Source organism: Myotis nattereri, assembly GCF_964212035.1.
Source record: "Myotis nattereri genome assembly, chromosome: 14".
Taxonomy (NCBI): domain Eukaryota; kingdom Metazoa; phylum Chordata; class Mammalia; order Chiroptera; family Vespertilionidae; genus Myotis; species Myotis nattereri.
The window spans coordinates 61478810-61500134 of record NC_138089.1 but is presented as its reverse complement, the minus strand read 5'-3'; the positions used below and the strand labels follow the sequence as shown (position 1 = coordinate 61500134).

Genomic DNA, 21325 nt, shown 5'->3' with positions numbered 1-21325 from the left:
CCCGGAGCGACAGCCCACCAAATCGCAGCCAACGCTGCTGAGACACCATGGTGCAAAATGCAGCCACCAACCCAGCCCAGCACGAGAATGGTCGCTATGGGCACCGGGTAATGTCACGTAGCAACGCCCGGCTTCCTCTCCCTAGCAACTAGCCTCCTTGGAGTTTCTTCAGCCCAGGAACACCACTTGCTTCATAGCCAGGTGCAAACACTTTACACTTTAACCAAATGTCTGTGAAGCGTTTTCCCGTGCCTCATTTAATTTGATCCTCACAGAAGTCCTGGAGTAGGTAGATACGAGACTCGGTAGAATCCTATTTTCTTTTCATTAGCTGAAAATGGAGATTTAGAAAGCTTAGAAACTTGACCCGACTGAAAAGAAGTAAGAAATGGTGGACCTTGAAAATGACTTCAGGTCTTCTCACTGCATAGAATATAATCAAACACGGCTGCAGTTAAATATTTACCCTTTGTTCTCCCTGCGTGATCTACAATAATAATCTGCTTTGTGTTGATATTTACTGCTGTGTTGCTGACAATTACCTGAAAGAGAAGTTGGGGTGCTTCACTGGGCTGAAAAAAGTTTAGCTACATCAGAAAGCAGGTCTAATGAAGCAAGTTTATTCTATATCTATATAGAATTTCCTTTCAATGTGCACAGATCCGTGCACCAGGCCTCTAGCCCAGTAGTGATAAGTGCTGTGAAGAGAAATAAAGGGGGGGGGGGGCTAAAGTGCTCTTCTTGTTGGAGGGGCCAGAGCCAGCCTCCCTGAGGAATGGGAGTGGGTGAGTGTCCTCAGCAGAGGGAAGAGTGTTCTAGAGCCCGAGGCAGGAGCAGACGTGGCGTTTTGGGAAACAGCAAGCTGCTGGTGTGGTAAGAACCAGTTACCTGTGATGCACGGGCATCACCGAGGCCTACGGGCACACCTGAAGGGTGGCAGTCATCTCCAGGGGTGGTGACGCTCTCCCTCTTCTGTTGTACCTTCACCCCCCACGTAAAGTCAGAGAAAAGTGGAAAGACCCGAGGTTGGAGAGGGAGCCTCAAGTCCCACATAGGTCATTGCATCGTGCAGTGTGACTGAGGAAACACTTGTGAACGAGTGAGTGAATGAATGAAGACAGTAACTGTTCACTTACTCATGAACGCGGGGGGCTAGGGGTGTGCCTAAGAAAGGGAGGGTACGTTTTTTATAGTCCGCGAGGCTATCACAGGATCACCAGCACCTTTCCCTGCTTCTCCCATTCCCGAGAGATGATGCTGATGGGCAGAGCAAGAAAGACCACTTTGGGCTTGTTCTTGAGGAACTTCTGTTGTTCTGCATCACAGGGAAAACAGGTTGGGAACTTGGGGGTGAGGGGGCAGGAAGGAGAACAGAGCTCCTCAGCTCTCGGGTCTTTAACGATGCTCCTGCCCATGTGGGTAAAGCTTGTCTTTCCCCCTGTCCTTACCGCAGGCTCTCACAAGACATCTGGGGGGCGGGGGGGAGGGGGTGTAGGAGAGGCAGGTGGTGATGGCTTCAGTAGGATTAAGGGAAGGACTGCTGATTTAACGGAGCCTCTGGTTATGCTAAGCTGCTCACAGATCCGTCAGCGCCATCTGTGAGACGTAAGCGGAGAAGCCTAAGGATGGATGTCCTGCAGGTGCTGACCCTCCCGGCCTCTTCCAGGGCCTCTTCCAGGACTGCCGCTGGGTTCCTGTTGCTCCGCCTCCAGGCGTGGCCCCTCGGCTGCCTCTTCTGCCTTGTGTTCTCCGATTGCTGGGCCTTTGCTCTGGGCTTCCTTCGGCGTGGAGTGTCCGCTCACACCTGCCAGCAGCATCCTGCCCGTGCTTTGAGGCTCCTTTCCTACTTGTTCCCGAGGGCAGAGAAAGGCCGACCACTCCTTCCTGTTGTCCGGGGCACCTGGCCTTGTGTCTGCTCAGCTCCGCCTTGTGGTCATGTTTGTACTCCGCCCGCCTGCCCTCCTGTGTGTTTACGTGGGGCAGAGCCTGTGAACGCCCACTCCCCAAAGGCCGTCTCCTCGCACCTCCAGGTGCGGTTACTCTCCCTCCTCTGCTGTCCCCCCCCCCCCCACCTCCACTTACTGCTGCTGCACCGGTAGCACCAGCATCGCCTGAGGTCCTGTTAGACGCGCAGGCCCCAGCCCCACCTCAGACCTGCCGGTGCCTTATCACTCGCCCTCCTGCCCACACTGAACCGGGCTTAGGTGTGCTGGAGAGTTTTCTCCCCTCTGTGTCGAGTTTCCGAAGCGTGTAAAGCATGTCTCTGGCACAGTTGTTGGCATGTGTCAGGCGCTGGGACGTGTTTGCTGAGTTCCCTAAAGGGCCCCTTCAGCCAGCCTGTTGAAGTGCGTTCGACTGCCCGGTGCACCTGCTGGGAGTGGGAGTCAGCCCCGATCTTGGGCCTTTACAGACGGGGAGAGACACCCATCAATGATGTACGAGACAAGGCCGAGGGATGCACAGGGACCGCCCGAGGCCGGAGGGAGCCGAGAGAGGGCAGTCACTTCCAGATGAGTGTGGGTGGCTTCACGGAGAGGAGCATGTCTGGTGATGACCTGGTGGGGAAATAGGACGTTGACAGACACGCTGTGGGAAGAAGCATACCGGTGGGGAGCGCCTGCTCCAGGGCCAGCATGAAAGTCCACGTGCAGGAGGTTTCTTGAGCAAGGAAGACCTGGTAGTCGGGTGGGAGGTGTGGCTGGGAGCTGGTTGGGTGCAGTCTGAACTTCAGTTCTCATGGGGAAGGGTCTGGACTGGGAAGAAACATCTGCAGATCACATGCTGTTTGTACAGTTAGGGGCTCAGTGGTTTCTGCAGACTCCACCCTCCTGTCTTCCTTTCCTCTCCATCCTTCCTCCTGGGCATGGGTGGGAGGCAGGGAGGGCTTGGAGGAGGTGGGACAGGTCTGAATATTTTCCCTTGCTCTCTACCTGGGGTCAGAGCCCAGGTCTTTATTTATTTACTAGAGGCCCGGTGCACGAAATTCATGCACGGGTAGGGTCCCTAGTCCTGGCAGACAATCAGGGCTGATCTGTGGGGTGACCGGCAGGGTGATTGAGGCCCCCGCTGGCACCTGCCTTGGCCGGCCTGGAGCCTGCGGGCTGGAGGCAGCTCCTGCGTTGGGCATCTTCCCCCTGGTGGTGAGTTCGCGTCATAGTGGCTGGTCATTCCACCAGTTATTCCGCCATTCGGTCTATTTGCATATTAGGCTTTTATTATATAGGATTTTTTTAAAATAATGTCTTTTTAAAAAATTATATTTTATTGATTTTAGAGAGGAAGGGAGAGGGAGAGAGAGATAGAAACATCAATGATGAGAGAATCATGGCTTGGCTGCCTCCTGCACGCCCCCTACTGGGGATTGAGCCTACAACCAGCTAGGGCCAGGTCTTATTTATTTTTTTTTTTTAGTGCTAGATGGTCAGCCACTTCCTCCCTTACCCCTTCCGGAGTCACTTTACACAGTGGGGCCCCAAAGCAGAAAGACCCACACTCCATCAGGAGAGGGTTTCAGCCCTGGCTGGTGTGGCTCAGTGGATAGAGCGTCGGCCTGTGGACTGAAGGGTCCCAGATTTGATTTTGGTCAAGGGCACGGACCTTGGTTGCAGGCTCCTCCTTGGCCTGGGCCCTGGTTGGGGCTTGTGCAGGAAGCAACCCATAGATGTGTTTCTCTCACATGGATGTTTCTCTCTGTCTTTCCCTCTCCCTTCCACTCTCCCTAAAAAAAATCAATGGAAAAATATCCTCAGGTGAGGATTAAAAGAACAAAACAAAAAAAGAATAGAGGGGCCCTGGCCTGTGTGGCTCAGTGGATGGACCATCGGCCTGCAGACTGAAGGGTCCCAGGTTCGATTCCGGTCAAGGGCATGTACCTGGGTTGCGGGCACATTCCCAGTAGGGGGTGTGCAGGAGGCAGCTGATCAATGTTTCTCTCTCATTGATGTTTCTAACTCTCTATCCCTCTCCCTTCCTCTCTGTAAAAAATCAATAAAATATATTAAAAAAGAAAAAGAATAGAGGGGTTCAGACAGTGTGCTTGAAAACGCCATCAGAACCCCAGGCTGGACCCGGTGTTTTATTGTATGTGCTGTTTTCCAACCCTGCGGGTTTGTGAGGAATAATAACGAGTAAACTGCCCTTCGCGTATCACAGCTGTGACCTGCTCTGCCCCACCCTGTGCGCGCACACACCATACCCTGCTAGTTCTGCTTATCTGGAGACCCACTTCATACAGTGGGTGACCCAGTTCTGTGGCCTCACCAGCATTTGGTACTATCACTATTTTTAAATTGTGGTCATTTTGTGAAATGTGTAGTGATAGCTCATTGTGATTTTAATTTGCATTTTCTTAATGGGTAATGGTGATCATCTTGTCATACAGTATTCTTGTCATATAATATTCTTTTTGATGAAATGTCTCTTCATGTCTTTTGCCCATTTCTTTCATTGGATTGTTTTTGTTTGTTTTATTGTCGAGTTTTTTTGTCAGGACTCTTATTTGACAAATATATCATTAGCCCTAGCTGGTTTGGCTCAGTGGATAGAGTGTCAGCCTGCGGACTGAAGGGTCCTGGGTTCGATTCTGGTCAAGGGCACATGCCCGGGTTGTGAGCTCAATCCCCAGTGGGGAACGTGCAGGAGGCAGCCGATCAATGATTCTCTCATCATTGATGCTTCTCTCTCTCTCTTTTCCTCTCTGAAATCAATAAAAAATATTTTTTTTAAAAAAAGCCGAAACCGGTTTGGCTCAGTGGATAGAGCGTCGGCCTGCGGACTGAAAGGTCCCAGGTTCGATTCCGGTTAAGGGCATGTACCTGGGTTGCGGGCACATCCCCAGTGGGAGATGTGCAGGAGGCAGCTGATCGATGTTTCTCTCTCATCGATGTTTCTAACTCTCTATCTCTCTCCCTTCCTCTCTGTAAAAAATCAATAAAATATATTTTAAAAAATAAAAAAATAAAAAAATAATAATAAAAAAAAGAGAGAGAGAGACTCTAGGGCAGCGGTTCTCAGCCTGTGGGTTGCGACCCCTCTGGGGGTGAATGACCCTTCACAGGGGTCGCCTAAGACCATCGGAAAACACATCTATCATTACATATTGTTTTTGTGATTAATCACTGTGCTTTAATTATGTTCCATTTGTAACAATGAAATTGGGGGTCACCACAACATGGGGAACTGTATTAAAGGGTCGCGGCATTGGAAAGGTTGAGAACCACTGATCTAGGGTCATGCTCAGGAGCCTGCATTTAAAATACACATATAATTAAATAATATTAAGTCCTACCATTAAAGCGTATTATTTGTAATACTTTGGTTATTTCATCACACCTCTGAGTGTGCATTGGGAGCATTTCTACACTAGTCTACTCTTTTTTTTACATGTATTTTTATTGATTTCAGAGAGGAAGGGAGAGAGATAGAAACATTAATGATGAGAGAGAATCATTGATTGGCTGCCTCCTGCACGCCCCCCACTGGGGATGGAGCCCGCAGCCCGGGCATCCTTGACCAGAATTGAACCTGGGACCCTTCAGTCCGCAGGCCGGCGCTCTATCCACTGAACCAAACCAGCTAGAGCGTGGGTTTTTAAATTACAAATTTAATTTCCTTATTCGTTCCAGGGTCATTAAAATGATCAGAGTATGGCCCCAGCAGGGTGGCTCTGTTGGTGGGAGCATCGTCCGGCACACCAGGGTGCACACAGGAGAGGACTGACGGATATGCTCTCACATGGTGTCTCTCTCTCTCTCTCTCTCACATGGTGTGTCTCTCTCTCTCTCTCTCTCTCTCTCTCTCTCTCTCTCTCTCTCTCTCTCTCGGTGTCTCTCTCAGAATCAGTAAAAACATCTCCTTGGATGAGGATGTAAAAAATGAAGTGACCAGGGCATCACCATGGTGGGAGAAAGGGTGGAATTGCGGGAAAGAGCCACACGTCTCCAAGATCCACTGTCCGCACTTCGGGGGAGGAACCAAATGGCCTCGCTCCTGTTTTTCTGACCTCAGGCAGGTGACTCACCTCAGTTTTGATTGGAATTCGGGTCGTGGGTTTGCTTCTCTCTCCAAAGTAATGACTCCTTTTCCAAGAAAGTAAACCCTTAGGAATGCAACCGGTGAGTCACACAGGCAGAGGCACCTGCTGGCCGTTCCTGTGTGCACCTCGGCGTCCTGTCCCGTCGGTGAAACACTGTGCTTGCCGTGTGCCGTGCTGCCCGGCCTGGGCCCAGCACCACGGTGTTTGTACAGAGGGGCCCTGTAACACCTGGCTGGGTAGCCGAGTGGAGGCCTCAAGGCACCACAGGGCCCACCCAGAGCTCAGGGGAGCCACCTTCCGTTCTAGCCCGTTGATTAAGGCCAGCAAGGAAGACCCCCTTTTCTGGATTGTCCCCCCTCCCCCCCCGGGCTTTGTCTGGACACCAGTGATCAGAACTCCTGCTGGAATTGGCAGAACTAGCCTCAGCAAGACCATCACTTATCAGCTCGTGTACTGAACTGGAGAAAAGACAGGGCTGCTGACGGGCCTGGACTTGAAATCCTGCCCAGCCTCTCCCCCCATGGTCAGCACCCTCCTCCCACTGCAGGCCGGTCTGTCACTCATGGAGGGTGACAGAGCAGCTGATAGCTCCTTGCTGCCCCGGAGGGAGCCCAGGACTTAGGTCTTCAGGTGAGCCTTTTCTAAAGGTTAGCCACTGGAGCCGATCAACACAGAAAAGTACAGTCCCTGAGGCGGAGGCTCCACATCTCAAACATGGAATAGCCTCTCTCCTCTGACATCTGAATCCCATTTCGGTTGGTAGTGGAGAGCTGAGCTGCTCTGGCCTTGTGCTCAGTGGTTGCTCAGTAAGGTGGAGGGTTGGCTGGTACCCGGGGTAGGAAGATGGGTGCTTCAAGGCCTCACCTCCTACATGTCTGATGGATGAGGCAGCATTATTTGCCGAGGCTGATTAGCATTTAAACTCCATGGGCTGGAGGGAGGAATGGAGAAAGAGAGAAAATTGTGTAACTGTGATTAAGAAACCAAAGGTTACAAAAGGCACATTGTTGGTGGCAGGCCCCTGCACGCCATCATGGCTCCAGCCCGAGTGCCTCTGCAGGCTTAGCTCATCTCCTTTTTGAAAGGAGCAAACATTTTGTAAACAACACGATCTCAGCGTTGAATTCCACACGGACAGACAGCGTCCACTAGGTCAGCAGAGAAAGTCTGTGAGCGTCAGCGGCAAATCAGGTGTGATGAGGACCGGCCTGGTGGGGGTTGAGGGTCCTAGATGAGTGACCAGCATCTTCTCATGTTTGTTCCCTGTGAGTCCAGAGCAGAGGCCTGCAACCTTTTTCTGTCAGTGGGCAGAAGTAAGTTATTTCTTAGAACCTGCACCCTGGGTATGTGCCCTGGCCGGGAATCAAACCGGCGACCTCTCACTGCTGGGACGACGCTCAACAACTGAGCCACACTGGCCAGGGCAGACGTTGTTGTCTTTGCCGGTTCCTGGTCACTGTTCCAGCTACGCAGCTGTGCCATTTTGTGGATATGTCTGTGTCCAGTAAAACTATATATGGACACTGAAGCTTGGATTTCATGTAACTTTCACATCGTGAAACATGTCTTCTTTTGATTTTTTTTCAGCCATATAAAAATGTAAAAACTGCCCTTAGTCATGCGTTGCACAGAGCCAAGAGGCAGTCCAGATTGTGGCCCCTAGACCATAGTTTGCTGACCCCTTTTCTAAAGGTCTTACAAATAACTTGTATAAAGTTCTGAGTTTGAGGACATTTTCTTTAACAAGCAGCCTATAGCACTGAATGTGTGTCATGCACTGTGTTAAATGTCTTCTAGATGTTAGCTACTTTCATCCTCAGAATAACCCCCGAGAGAAGGGACCTCATTTTGCAAATGTGTGTATTGAGGCACAGAGAGGTCAAATAACTAGCCCAGGGTCACAGGTCGCAGATGGCAGAACCCGGGTTCGAACCCAGGTGACTTAGCGCCACAGTATCTGTTCTTACCACCAGGACGTGGGATCTCCCTTAAACATCCACAATGATTGGCTTCTAGCCTAAAGGAATCTTAGAGATTAATTCATCCCTGCTACGTCTCCGTCACAGACTCATTCTTACACACCAGCGTCACAGCCTTTATGACTCAGACTTGTGCTCAGTAACATTATGGATGACTCCTTGTGCCCGTTCAGCATCTCTGACTGCCTAGACCCCACGCCCCCAGGGTGCTCTGTCTGCACAGGCCGGGCACGAGCTGCTCACTTCCTGTTTGATGTGTGTTCACAGCTCCTTGAAGGCAGGGCAGCGGCATCGGAATGTTCCATCAAGGAGAAGTCTGTTCGGGCACCTCTGCTTTCTTTGGGAACACCTGTCTCAGGTGACTCCCAGCTCAGATTTGGCCCCGCTGCTTTCCTGCATGAAGAAGCAGCGGTTGAATCTTGAGCCACACTTGGCCTGTGATAGGAAACAGAATTTGTGGTGTCATGCTACACCATCCCTGTTGACCCAGAGATACCACCAGGGCAGTTTCCCAGGCTTTCCAAGGAAGAACGGGAAGGTGTGTGTGTGTGTGTGTGTGTGTGAGAGAGAGAGAGAGAGAGAGAGAGAGAGAACATGTCAGAGGTTAGGTAGACAGTAAGGTGCTCAGGACTTCTGGGACCCTTGGCCTAGTTACAGTCTTAGACCCTACTCGCTATTTACCTTTGCATGCCACAGGGGTTCCGCACAGTCATTGCCAGGCACCCCCAAGTCCACGTGTGCACTGCAGATCTTTACTTGTGTATAGTTACTCTTCAAATGTATGTAGATGTCATCAAATCAAGGAAAAGCTCACCCGGCCGGTGTGGCTCAGTGGTTGAGCATCAACTTATGAACCTGGAGGTCACGGTTCAGTTCCGGTCAGGGCACATGTCTGCGTTATGGGCTCCATCCCCAGTGTGGGGCGTACAGGAGGCAGCTGATCAATGATTCTCTCTCATCATTTATGTTTCTCTCTCTCTCTCTTTCCCTTCTTCTCTGAAATCAATAAAAATATGTTTTTTTAAAAAGAAAAACAACTATGTATATAAAAAAGGGAAAAGCTCTCCTGAATTTGTGTTAAGCTGTTATAAGCACAACTACCACCTGTTGAGAAGCCACATCCAGTTCAAGCCCCTCATATGCAGAGGTCACTGAGGCTCGGGGTGAGGGGAGAGATTGGCCTCCATTGCAGCAGGGAACGGTGGCGCGGGAGCTGCCTCGTTTGCATGTGCCATGACCTTATGCTGTGTCCCCCTGGGGCGGTCACAGAGGGAGAGATTGGCACGTATTTTGACAATTAATACTATGCTGTACTTTCTAATATTGTCTAATAGGGTGATTTATTATAATAACGTTTACCAGTATTTATAATGCTTCTCCTGAGAATCAATTAATTGATTGATTACTGTATTGCTTGCCCTGCCCCCATAAGTAAAATCCTGTATTCCAACCGGGAAACCTGAAGCATGGTGAAATTGGGCAACTTGCTTATGTCTGGAACAGAGCTGGCCCTAAAACTCCTGAGTTTTTATCTCTGGTCCAGGTTCTGTTAAGCAGACTGAACTGTGAGGATTTCAGTTGTTTATATCTTAGTCCTCTATAGCATTTGCTCTCAGCTGGGTGCAACGGAACTTTTTTAATCCTCACCCGAGGATATGTTTATTTTATTTTTCACATAATAACTATTTAACTTTTGGGCAAGTTACCTAACTTCTAAATCTTGGTTTACTGGAATTCATAGCAGAGGACTAAAATGAGAAAATATAATGGGAACTCAATAAATGATCATCTCATTTTTCTTAAGTGACATTTTAAAAAACTGAGATTATAAATGAGGGTATTTGGTGTTTTTAAAGCTTTTCACGAAAGTGTAAGAGCCCAGGACTGTAGAATTGGAAGGTCCCTTAATAGTTTTAGATCCAGTGAAGGACTCCCTCTCACACGCTTATTCTTTCAACTAAAATCCGCTTCCTTCTGGGCCTGCCCTCCTTCGTGTGATAGGCATTCTAGGGTTTGAGACAGTGTTGGGCCCCGACTCCAAAATTATCTTTTCCAGACCAACTCTCCTTAGCTATTCCTCATAAGACGAATCGTTTCCCCTTTCCCGTCATGGTCTCCCTTCCAGATAGAGACAGACTTGAGCTGAACACGATGCAGCTGTCATCTGCGCGCTGCTCCCCAGGCAGCTGTCTTCTTTCCAGCTGAGCGCTTTTGGGAATCAGGTCGCCCAGTCAGACAGCACATGCAGCTTGTTCTCTGAGTTTTCCCACTTTCTCGATGAAAAATAAACACGTAGCGGTGGACACGGCAGATTGAACACACATTGTAACATCCATTCCCTCCTGTGACATCATTGAAATGATAATAAAGGCAGAAAAGATATCGGCAAAGAGCAGTTGATGGCATGTTAAAGGCAAAAAGCGCGTGTGATGAACTCAGTGGGCCAGAGGAACCGAAAGGGCCCGCTGGGCGGACACTAAGAGGAGAGGGTTTGTAACGCGGAACCTGGAATAGCGCCAATACTGAAAACAGGAAGGTCAGTGGAAAGTCTGTGAAAGGCAGTTAGATGCCTACAGTCCCTCCCCATCCTCTCAGGGGGCAGGGCTTCCAGTCTCAGGTGTTGAAACGGAGGCACACAAAGCACAGAAGACGGGATGGCCTGGAGCAGAACTGACGTTCAGGCCCCAGACTGAGTCCTAAGCAGTGAAGGCAGGACCACCCCTCACCAGTTGCCAGGGTACCTGCACGCAGTCACTCCCCGCACAAGACGGGTCCCCCTTTGAGAGCCAGCCCCAGGGAGAGCGCTAACGACGCCTGCTTCTAGGGTCCCCAGTGAACATGGCCGGTCTTCATCTGTCACCCCAATGTGACGCCCACGCTTGACAAGCCTAGGCCACCCACCCACGCACACTCACACTCACACACTCACACTCACTCACACTCACACACTCACACGCACACTCACACTCACACTCACACTCAGCTTTCAAACAGCTTCTAAAAGTATGAGCAGTTGACCAACATCACCAGACGTTGAGAGCAAGCCTCTCTCAGAACAGACAGGCCAGAACGATGGGGGACGAGAACGTCGAAGAAACCGTGGAAGCAGGGAGGAAGAGGAGACAGTTCACTCTGGGACCTTGAGCGATTAGAGAAATATTACATCATGAAATATGGACAACATTCTTTTTTCTTTTTTTAATATATTTTATTGATTTTTTTACAGAGAGGAAGGGAGAGAGATAGAGAGTTAGAAACATCGATGAGAGAGAAACATCGATCAGCTGCCTCCTGCACATCTCCCACTGGGGATACGCCCGCAACCCAGGTACACGCCCTTGACCGGAATCGAACCTGGGATCCCTCAGTCCACAGGCCGACGCTCTATCCACTGAGCCAAACCAGTTTCGGCAACATATTCTTAAAAAGGAAAAGGAACCTTCAGGGAACCTCTTGGAGGTTGAAAATGCGATGGCCAGTATTTGGTTCAGAAGCGTGAGTCACACAGTTTGCAGGACACCCTGCTTAGAGCCTCCGCCAGAGCGGCCACCGGCGAGGGGGTAACGGAGGGGGCACACCAGGGGGACAGATGGGCTCCAGCTGGAATCCTTGGGTGGAGGTGACACAGGTGAGGTGAGGTGAGGTCGGGTGAGAGCCAGGAAACTGGTGAAGGGGAGGGGATGGGTGCTGAAGAGCAGCAGTGCTGCGTGGGACTGTGGGTGCGGTGGGGCTGTTCACGGCGCCTGTGAGGGCGTCCTCTGGGCAGGTCGCTGGCAAGCACTTTAGAACTCCCTGGGCTGTGGACGCCGCCCTGAGGGGCCGCCCTGAGGGTTCGCCCTGTGGCTGAGCGCCTGGGCCACACAGCTCCCCCCAGCACTGCAGCCAGGCTCGGTCCCCTCAGAGGCGCTCTGGGCTCCGCGTGGTCTACCACAGGCTGGTTCGTACCCAAGGACGCCCCAGCTTTTGCACCCACCGCGCCTCCTCTGTCCTTGATCCCCACATGTGCCCCCATTCACGTATGGTCCCTTCCTGTCACTGAGTACTTACTCTTGAGGAGCCTGCTGCTAGGGGCGTCGGGGTTCTTGGCCAGTGTTAGGGAGTCAGGTCTTGGGGTTGGGGGAGTCGGGAGGGGTGCGGTGGAGACGCATGTGAGTGAAGCAGCCGCGTGAAGCCCTCGGGCTCGCGTGTTTGATGAGCTCGCGAGAGGAGCTGTTGACATGCCCATAACTGAGGGCACTGAGTGGGGACTCCCGGGTCTCCATGATGAGCCGTGGCCGTCACGAGGTGGATGCCTTCGCTGCCATCCCGGCGGGGGCGGGGGCGGCGTGGAAGGGCATGTCGGGTCTTTGTATTTGCCTTCCTCCCTATCTCTCTGTGTTTTACTTCGCCCGCAGATTGGGGACCACAAATTCAGCGCTCACCGAATCGTCTTAGCGGCCTCCATCCCGTACTTCCACGCGATGTTCACCAGTGACATGATGGAGTGCAAGCAGGATGAGATTGTGATGCAGGGAATGGACCCCAGGTACTGCGCTCCTCCGCCAGCCTCCCAGCTGCTTCCCTGCGCAGTCCTGCTGGTGCCCCCGGGCCCGCGGCGGGACATGGCGTCTCCAGCACCGCCCAGTGCACGTCCGCTCTGTGCGTGGCCATCATTGAACAAGTCAGGCCCTCGCCTGTGGCCTGGGACAGGGTGAAAGTGGGGCCTCTGTGTTGTGCTCTGTTAGGGTGCACATTGAATAGGCAGTAGAGTCCAAGATATATTTTTTGTCTGGGACGGGTACAAAGGTGGGTTTGTAATTCCCTGCACTTCTCTGTGCCAGCCGTGTGAGCGGGCAAACTTATCAAGAGCCCGTCCTCGGTCTGCAGCACTTCCTGCAGTGACGGGACTGTCCTGCTGTCCTCGCCGGACGGGAGCCACGTGAACACTCGAAGTGGGACTAGTGGGACGGGAGAACTGAATTCTAAATTGTATTCCATTTCACTTCGTTTAAAAGTAATTTTAAATACCTGCATGTAGCTGGTGTTATTTGGAGCAACAGGTCAGGAAGGTGGCAGAGATCGTAGCTGTTTGATGGATGAGAATACTGAAGCCCGAGGATGTCAGGCTCAAACGCCCCCCCCCCCCCCCCCCCCCCCCGCAAACATCTCCATCCAAGAGGCCCCATAGCATAGCGGGGAGAAGTTCTCCCCTTGAGGAACCTGGGGCAGGCGCAGTCCATAACCCCGAGACCACATCCCTCAGGGGCTTATTTGAAGTTGTCCTCACATCTGGAGTCACTTAGCACTGGACACGCTTCATGGAAATACTCCCGGGTTTCTGTCTAAAGACTTTATATAAACACTAGAGGCCCAGTGCACGAATTCGTGCACCAGTGGGGTCCCTCGGCCTGGCCTGCGGGATGGGGCCGAAACCGGCTCTCCAACACCCCCTGAGGGGTCCTGGATTGCGAGAGGGTGCAGGCCAGGCCAAGGGACCCCACCCGTGCATGATCCGGGCTGGGGAGAGATGCTGGAGGTTGGCCAGTGGGGAGGGACTGCAGGAGGGCTCCAGGATGTGTCCACCGGTCTCAGTCCCGATCAACCGGACCCCAGCAGCAAGTTAAGCTAGCCTACCGGTCAGAGCATCTGCTCCCTGGTGGTCAGTGCACATCATAGTGAACGGTTGAACAGCCTTAGCATATCATTAGCATATTGCATTTTGATTGGTCGAACAGACAACTGGACACTTAGCATATTAGGCTTTTCTTATATAGGATTATATAGGATGTTCCATAGTATGCCTTTTTGGGCCTTGAAAGGAAAAAGGCATGTTTATGTCACTAAAAAGATTTGCTGCAGATCTATGAATTGAGGCTGTGTGTGTAACCTGGGCTGTATCCCGGGATGCCCTGCACACCTACTGTGTGCCTGTCATTGACCTGGGGTCTGGGGATGCAGCAGCAGGCACGACGCACAAGGTGGCACAGGGTGAGGACGTTCTCGTGGGAAGAGGCAATAAATGACCAGTGACTCTAACACTGGCGAGTGGCCAGCCATTTGCTGCCTCACCTCACGATGTGAAAATACAAGGGAAGGGAGAGGGCCTGCGAACCTGTGGCGCCCTCTGCTGACTGAGGGTATCGGCCCCAGGGCACGGAGAGGGTTTATAACCACTCATGCAGACGGCTCAGGCCGGGGACTTGGAGGAAGCACACAGAAGAGGGTCTCAGGGCAGTTGTACTCTCTTCTCCGAGGTCTGTGTCTGCAGGAGCCGTGCTAATCGCCAAGCACAGTGCAGGCGCTTCTTTCGCAGGCCGCCAAGAGCCTGTGTGTGTGCGAGGCTGCCTGAGGGTGACACGGAAGCACCTCTCCTGTACTGACTCCAGTGGAGGAATCTGGTGATAGACAGGTACACGCGTGAGCTGGTGATAGGTACACGTGTGAGCTGGTGATAGGTACACATGTGAGCTGGTGATAGGCAGGTACATGTGTGAGCTGGTGATAAACAGGTATATGTGTGAGCTGGTGTTAGACAGGTACATGGGTGAGCTGGTGATAGGTACATGTGTGAGCTGGTGATAGGTACACGTGTGAGCTGGTGATAGGTACACGTGTGAGCTGGTGATAGACAGGTACACGTATGAGCTGGTGATAGGTACACGTGTGAACTGGTGATAAACAGGTACACGTGTGAGCTGGTGATAAACAGGTACACGTGTGAGCTGGTGATAGGTACATGCGTGAGCTGGTGATGGGTACACGTGTGAGCTGGTGATAGGTACACGTGTGAGCTGGTGATAGGTACACGTGTGAGTTGGTGATAGACAGGTACATGCGTGAGCTACACGTGTGAGCTGGTGATAGGTACACGTGTGAGTTGGTGATAGACAGGTACATGCGTGAGCTGGCCGGGAAGTGAACGTGATGTCAGGAGAGCAGAGCAGAGCCAAGGCGAGTGCATGAGGAGGGGCCTGTGTATTCAGGGAGGCCAGGAAGGTCTCTGTGACGAGGTGGCCGTTGAGCCCAGAGCTTCACTGAAGTGAGGGAGTGAGCCACCTGGGGGACGAGCCCTCCAAAGAGAGGGCGCAGCCATGCAGAGGCCTGAGTGAGTGAGGGGGACAGAGTGGAAGGGGGCAGGTCGTGCAGTGGAGGAGCCAGGCCACGTGAGGCCTGGGGTGGACTTTGGATTTTCTTCTCTGCATCGTGGGAGAGAAGAAAATGTCGGAATTCTCGTTCTGGAAATTTATCCCAAAGAAATAATAGTCCACAGCCATGATTTATAATGGCAGTAAGATGGTCGTAGCTGTTACACCTAGTAACAAAGGGAGTGAGCATGCTTACCTTCTGGAATACTGCATAGCAGCCACTAAAAACAAGACGTGAAGGCAGCGTAGCAACATGGAAAGGGCCTCGTGAGTCTTAAGTACATTTACACCATTTATGCGAAGAGGGATGAAAGGACCTAGGGAGGTGACACCATGGACCTGCTCAGTAGTGACATGTGGGTGACTGCTTTCTCTTTTTAAACTTTTCTGTAACAAAACTATGTGGGCAACACAGACCAGAAGTAGGACAGTCTGGCTCTGGGGAAGAAGGATCCCATTCAGTAGGCTCTCCAAGGGCAAGGGTGTCATGGCTGCTGGGGTGGGGCCGTCTCCCCAGGCGGAACAGTCCGCCCACTGAGGGCCGAGTCTCGGGGGCGAAGACCCGTCTCTGAAGAGCACCTCTCCTCTTTCCTCTAGCGCCCTGGAGGCTCTCATCAACTTTGCCTACAACGGCCACCTCGCCATCGACCAGCAAAATGTCCAGTCATTGCTGATGGGGGCGAGCTTCCTGCAGCTGCAGAGCATCAAAGATGCCTGCTGCACGTTCCTCCAAGAACGGTGAGGGCATGGGCCGGCCGGGGGGAGCGTGACCTTTTCATTTCCGGAGCCCCTGCCAGTTCGCCGAGTCTTCGGGGCACAGAGTGTGAGGAAGAAGTGAGCCGGGAGGGCACTCTGAAGAAACGACCTTTCTTGAAATCAGTACCAGGCGGTGCCCACCCTTTGGGTTGAACCCCTGAGGAACATGGTTTACGGCGAGCAGACCCTGCCTGCTCTCTCCCTGGGCCTGACATGTTCCTCTTCTCCTGGCCTCCCTCCCCAAGCTGACCAGCTGCTAGTTGAGCCGACCGTTCTCACCGCGCTGGTTTAGTCGGTGCTCCCTGACGGTCCACAGACACCGCCTCTGTTCACATCCCTCCCTCCTGGACGTCTCCATCCTGCTTCCCCTTCAGCTCTTTAACAGCCCACCCAGCTGCCGCCTCCCGGGCTTTCAGTCCCCTGTGCTCTTAGGGGAGGACGGGGCTCACCTCTGTCCTACGCCCAGCACTCGACAGTGCCCTTCTGATGACTGAGCAGTCTCCCCCCCGCCCCCCCAGAAGCGGGCAGAGCTCTTAGTCATAAGGTAAAAGCCGCCTTTTACCCACAGAGGCGTGGACATGAGGGTCAGTGCTGGGCCACACACAGGCAGGCCAGCTGGCACCGAGCACTCCTGTGCCTGGTGCCCTCCGGGGCCTGGTCTGCACCTGACCGCTCTGACCAGCAGGTTCCCGGCCTGAAGACCAGCCTTCCTCCCGTCTCAGCTCTGCCCTCTGAGCCTCCTCCCTCTTAGAGCCGACCTCTCCCTCTCACCTCCACCAACCCAATTCACTAAGCTCTGTGGCCGCCCCTGCTAGCCACACCGGCCGGTGGCGCTCGTGGGCACGGCTGTGTGCAGCTGGTCTTAGTGACCCGGGCAGCGATGCCCAACATGAGGTGCTCTCCTGGGTGCGGGGTGCGTGGGTTCCTGGTGAGGCAGGTGGAGACCCGCAGTCCCAGAGCTTGGCGGGAGCCTGCCCTGGGTGCCTTCTGGGCAGGCTGGAGGGCTGCAGGTCGGGGCTGGGGCAGACACTGTCTCTCCTACTCGTTTGTAAGCGGCTTAAGGACACAGCCTGGATTCAGTTTCTGTCCCCAGGAATGTGGAGAATGCTGAGTAGGCACCCTGGGAAGGATGAAGTGGCCAACCTCTCGGGACAGCAGCTCCACCTAGGGGCTGTGGCGGGCATCGCCGTCACCCTGGATCCAGGCGGTTACAGGGTAGTGCCCCTAAAACATGCTTAGAACAGTTTTAGACCAGAGCCGTTTTTCGTGCCCCAATTATGTCCTTTATAGCTTCTCTAAGCCTCATTTTCCACCTGAAAATGACAGCCCTGACTGCTCTGCAGTGTTAAGATTCTGGAGAAAGGACACAGGCCTGGCAAAGCACTGGGCTCCATGGGGGTAGCTGCCTGGGGCTGTTTCTGGGGGTCTAACTAGTTGGACCCATCAGGCCTTCTTCTGTGTAAACATAGAAACATATAAGGTCCTGATGTTGGAGAGTCACTTCTCGGGGGTTAAGCTCTCATTCTACGCCTTTGGTGCCTTCCTGGCGGCCAGAGGTGCCCACTCAACCAGGAACGTCGGCAGCCGAAGGAGAGCAGACGAGTTTCCAGCACCCGATCTCTTCTCTCTTCAGAGAGCTGCTTCCCACCCAGAGGCACAGCCCACCAGGCCCCGAGCAGAGCCCGAGGGAAAGCCTGCCTTCAGTGTGTATCCACAAGCGAGTCCGAGAGACAGCTCATGTCTCGTTATTTTTGCCATTTTTTTCTTATGCAAAAGGCTTCACCCCAAAAACTGCCTGGGTGTGCGCCAGTTTGCGGAGACGATGATGTGCGCTGTGCTGTACGACGCGGCCAACAGCTTCGTCCACCAGCACTTCGTGGAGGTGTCCGTGTCGGAGGAGTTCCTGGGGCTGCCCCTGGAGGGCGTGCTGGAGCTGGTGTCTCGCGATGAGCTGAACGTCGCGTCCGAGGAGCAGGTCTGTGGCCGGGCTGCCCGCGGGCTGCGCTTCCTGGTCTTCCCTTCTTGTTTTAACAAAATGAAGATCGTGATAGGTACACAGTTGTTTATGGTGGGTTTGTTGTATGATATCATGTGCATGTTTCATGAAAACTTTATACCTTTTATTTTAAATATGTTTTTATTGGTTTCAGAGAGGGGGGAGAGAGAGAGAGAGAGAGAGAGAGAGAGAGAGAGAGAAACATCAATGATGAGAGAGAATTATTGATTGGCTGCCTCCTGCACATCTCCTACTGGGGATGGAGCCCACAACCCGGGCATGTGCCCGCAGCCAGAATTGAACCCAGGACCCTTCAGTCCGCAGGCCGACCTCTATCCACTGAGCCCAACCAGCCAGGGCCTTCATGTGCCTTAGTGTCTAAACAGCATTCCATTGCTCCCTTATTCTCGGAGGTCCGGGTTATTTCCCGTCTTCACTGTTAGAACTCACGGAGGGGAACCGGGAATAGCATAACTCACTTTCTGAAAGCGTCTTTCTCTAAGCGAGAGTTGAGCCTTGGGGCAGTCGCCAGTGGGAAACAGGAAGCCAAGAGGGGTTTGTTTGGTTCAAATGAGAGGAATGATATGTGCAGTTGGACTGCCGGTGGGAATTCTCCAGAAGAGGGAAGATTGACAGTCGGAGAACAGAGAGAGTGATTGCTGGGGTGATGGCCTAGGGCGGGTGAGAAGGGACGCATCTCAGCACGAGGGGCGAGGCTTTGACAGGAGGGCAGGCCTTCAGGGCCCACCCAGACGCCGGGGCAGGCGGGTGGGAAGGGAGATGCTGGTAATTCCGTGCACATTCGCTTCTGACTTGTTCCAGCTCCTGGGAACCTGGACCTTGAGCCAGACCTTAGGAAAGGGGAGCGGGTTGAGATGAAGAGGAGGAGAGGAGGCGTTCTAGGCGAAGGGGCCGTGTGGGCGGGGAGCCAGCCTGCCTGGGCGGGGGTGGGGGGAGTAGGTGCAGGAGCGGCAGGAAGGAGGGTGAACAGGGACTTTGTTTCGATACAGGAATGTTCCACTGACAGATTTCCATTGGGGCAGCGGTTCTCCACCTCCCTGACGCCGCGGCCCTTTAATACGGCTCCTCCTGTTGTGGGGACCTCCAACTTCATTGTTACAGATTGAACATCATTAAAGCACAGTGACTCATCACAAAACAATCTGTAATTATAGATGTGTTTTCCGATGGTCTTAGGCGACCCCTGTGAAAGGGTCGTTCGACCCCCAAAGGGGTAGGGGCCCACAGGTTGAGAACCGCTGCCCTAGAGAGTCACGGTGAAAGCCGGGAATGGTCATGGTCACCCAGGCTTGCGTTCCGAGATGGAGCCCCATGGGGGAGTAGAGAGAAGACAGTGGCTTCAGGAGACAAGTCGGAACGATGGAACAGCCCAGGGGCTGCCTCAGTGCAGGGAGGGTGGGCCTTAGGTCGGGGTGTAGGGGTGTGGCCTCTGACTGGGAAGAGTCGCCACCAGAGCGTCCACTCTGTCTCGGCAGGTCTTTGAAGCCGCGTTGGCCTGGGTCAGGTACGACCGGGAGCAGAGGGGGCCCTGCCTGCCCGAGCTGCTGTCCAATATCCGGCTGCCCCTCTGCCGGCCCCAGTTCCTGTCGGACCGAGTGCAGCAGGAAGACCTGGTGCGATGCTGCCACAAGTGCCGGTGAGCAGGGTGGGGCTGCCCAGGGGGTTGCCCAGGGTCCCCTGCGGGTGGAGGTGGGGGGACCAGACCTGGAAATGGGAGTGTGGACCCCACTGGGAGGATGCCTGCTGTCCTAGCATCTCACACTCATTCCAGGGACCTGGTGGACGAAGCAAAGGACTATCACCTCATGCCAGAGCGCCGGCCCCACCTGCCAGCTTTCCGAACGCGGCCTCGCTGCTGCACGTCCATCGCTGGGCTCATCTACGCCGTGGGAGGCCTCAACTCAGCAGGTACCTTGCAGCTCCCCCTCGCAGAGCCCTGCCTTGCACGCGAGGGTAAGGGAGGTCAGGTGTTGATACCATTGATCAGAATATTGAGCTAAAGAGCCTTTAGAAAGCCTGAGGCCTGGCCCCTTACCTTCCCAATGGGGAAGCTGAGGCCCACACCTTCCCCCGTGCTCACAGTTGGTTTTGGCCGAGCAGGGACTGGATCGTGGGTCCTGACTCCGGAGCCAGCACTCTCTCGGATACCCGCTGGCCATGGAGGGGCTCAGCCCTCGATAGGACATAGCCAGAGACCCAGCTCTGACCCCTGGCTGACTGATCCCATTTGGTCAAATGGATCCCTGGGGTTCGACTGCGAGAATGTCACCCAAGAAGGACAGACATGCGGTGTGGGCCACGATCAGCAATCCTGGTCACTCTTACCGCTCAGTGTGACGCACCCGCTTTACAGTCCGGGTGCCAGTGGCAGCTCTCGCATCAGACGCTCGGGGTTTGGGGGAAGCTCCGTGGGCCGCCCTGCCGCGCCCGGGCCCCATCGCAGGCCGGAGGGATTTGGTCGGGAGGCAGGACACCTGGGTCCGGGCTGTGCAGTGACGGAGTTTGGTCTCCGGTGTGAGGGCCAGGCCTTGCCGCGGTGCCAGCGGGTCGGGGGGGGGCAGTCCGGGCAGCGTTGTTTTTAACCGAAAGTTCACGAGGGTGGGCACTAGTCTGTGGCCTCTGAGTTCTCGGCAGTGACCTGTCGTGTGGCAGAGCCGAGAGCCCGGAGCAGGATAAGGGGGGGCAAGTGTGTGATTTGACCCCCACAAAAGCCTGAGGAAAAGGTGAGGCTGGAGTATCACCCGCTGCCGAGCACTTGGCAGGTGACTGACGGATCACACCCCTCACCTCAGGCCGCTCTGCCCTCGAGAGCGCCTTCCCCGTGAGCAGAGGACAGGACCCCAGGCCACTTGCCCAGGGTCCCGGCTAGCGAGGGAACGTGGACACTGGAGCCCACACCCTCCCCGGGGCCTGCCTCCTGCTTGGGGAACTCTGCATCCACCTGCTTCCCTGGGCCTGTAAGCAGGTGGAGCACCCATTCCCTCCCTCGGAAGTAACGCCTCCCATCCGATTCCAATTCCCTTCGAGGCTGAGCTTTGAGGTTGTCAGGGCTGGAACTTCTCAGGGGCCCTTCCAGCTTGAAGCGCCCATAGAGCCACGTTACCCACCCAGTAACCAGTACCCAGCAGCTGTGATGCAACGAGGGGGGTCATATGTTTAACGTGAGTAGCAAATTTTTATGCAGGTGATTCCCTGAACGTGGTGGAAGTGTTCGACCCCCTCGCCAATCGCTGGGAGAAGTGCCATCCCATGACGACCGCCCGCAGCCGTGTCGGCGTGGCTGTGGTGAACGGGCTGCTCTACGCCATCGGGGGCTACGACGGGCAGCTGCGGCTGAGCACCGTGGAGGTCTACAGCCCAGAGACGGACACGTGGGCCCGGGCGGCGAGCATGAACAGCAAGCGAAGGTACCCGC

At 54.0% G+C, this 21325-nt stretch overlaps 1 protein-coding gene across 3 annotated transcripts in view; it reads left to right on the top strand.

The window, feature by feature from the left end:
- Nucleotides 1-21325, top strand: part of KLHL18 (kelch like family member 18) — a 47994-nt gene that overhangs the window by 8420 nt on the left and 18249 nt on the right. For 2 of the 3 annotated variants that reach the window (XM_081106346.1, XM_081106345.1), the window contains exons 2-7: nucleotides 12408-12538; nucleotides 15735-15875; nucleotides 17670-17868; nucleotides 19386-19546; nucleotides 19682-19818; nucleotides 21095-21317. In XM_081106346.1, coding sequence (XP_080962472.1) covers nucleotides 12408-12538; nucleotides 15735-15875; nucleotides 17670-17868; nucleotides 19386-19546; nucleotides 19682-19818; nucleotides 21095-21317 — 992 coding nt within the window. Of the gene's footprint in view, nucleotides 1-12407; nucleotides 12539-15734; nucleotides 15876-17669; nucleotides 17869-19385; nucleotides 19547-19681; nucleotides 19819-21079; nucleotides 21318-21325 lie in introns of all 3 variants that reach the window. The other variant, XM_081106347.1, reaches the window with a different exon arrangement.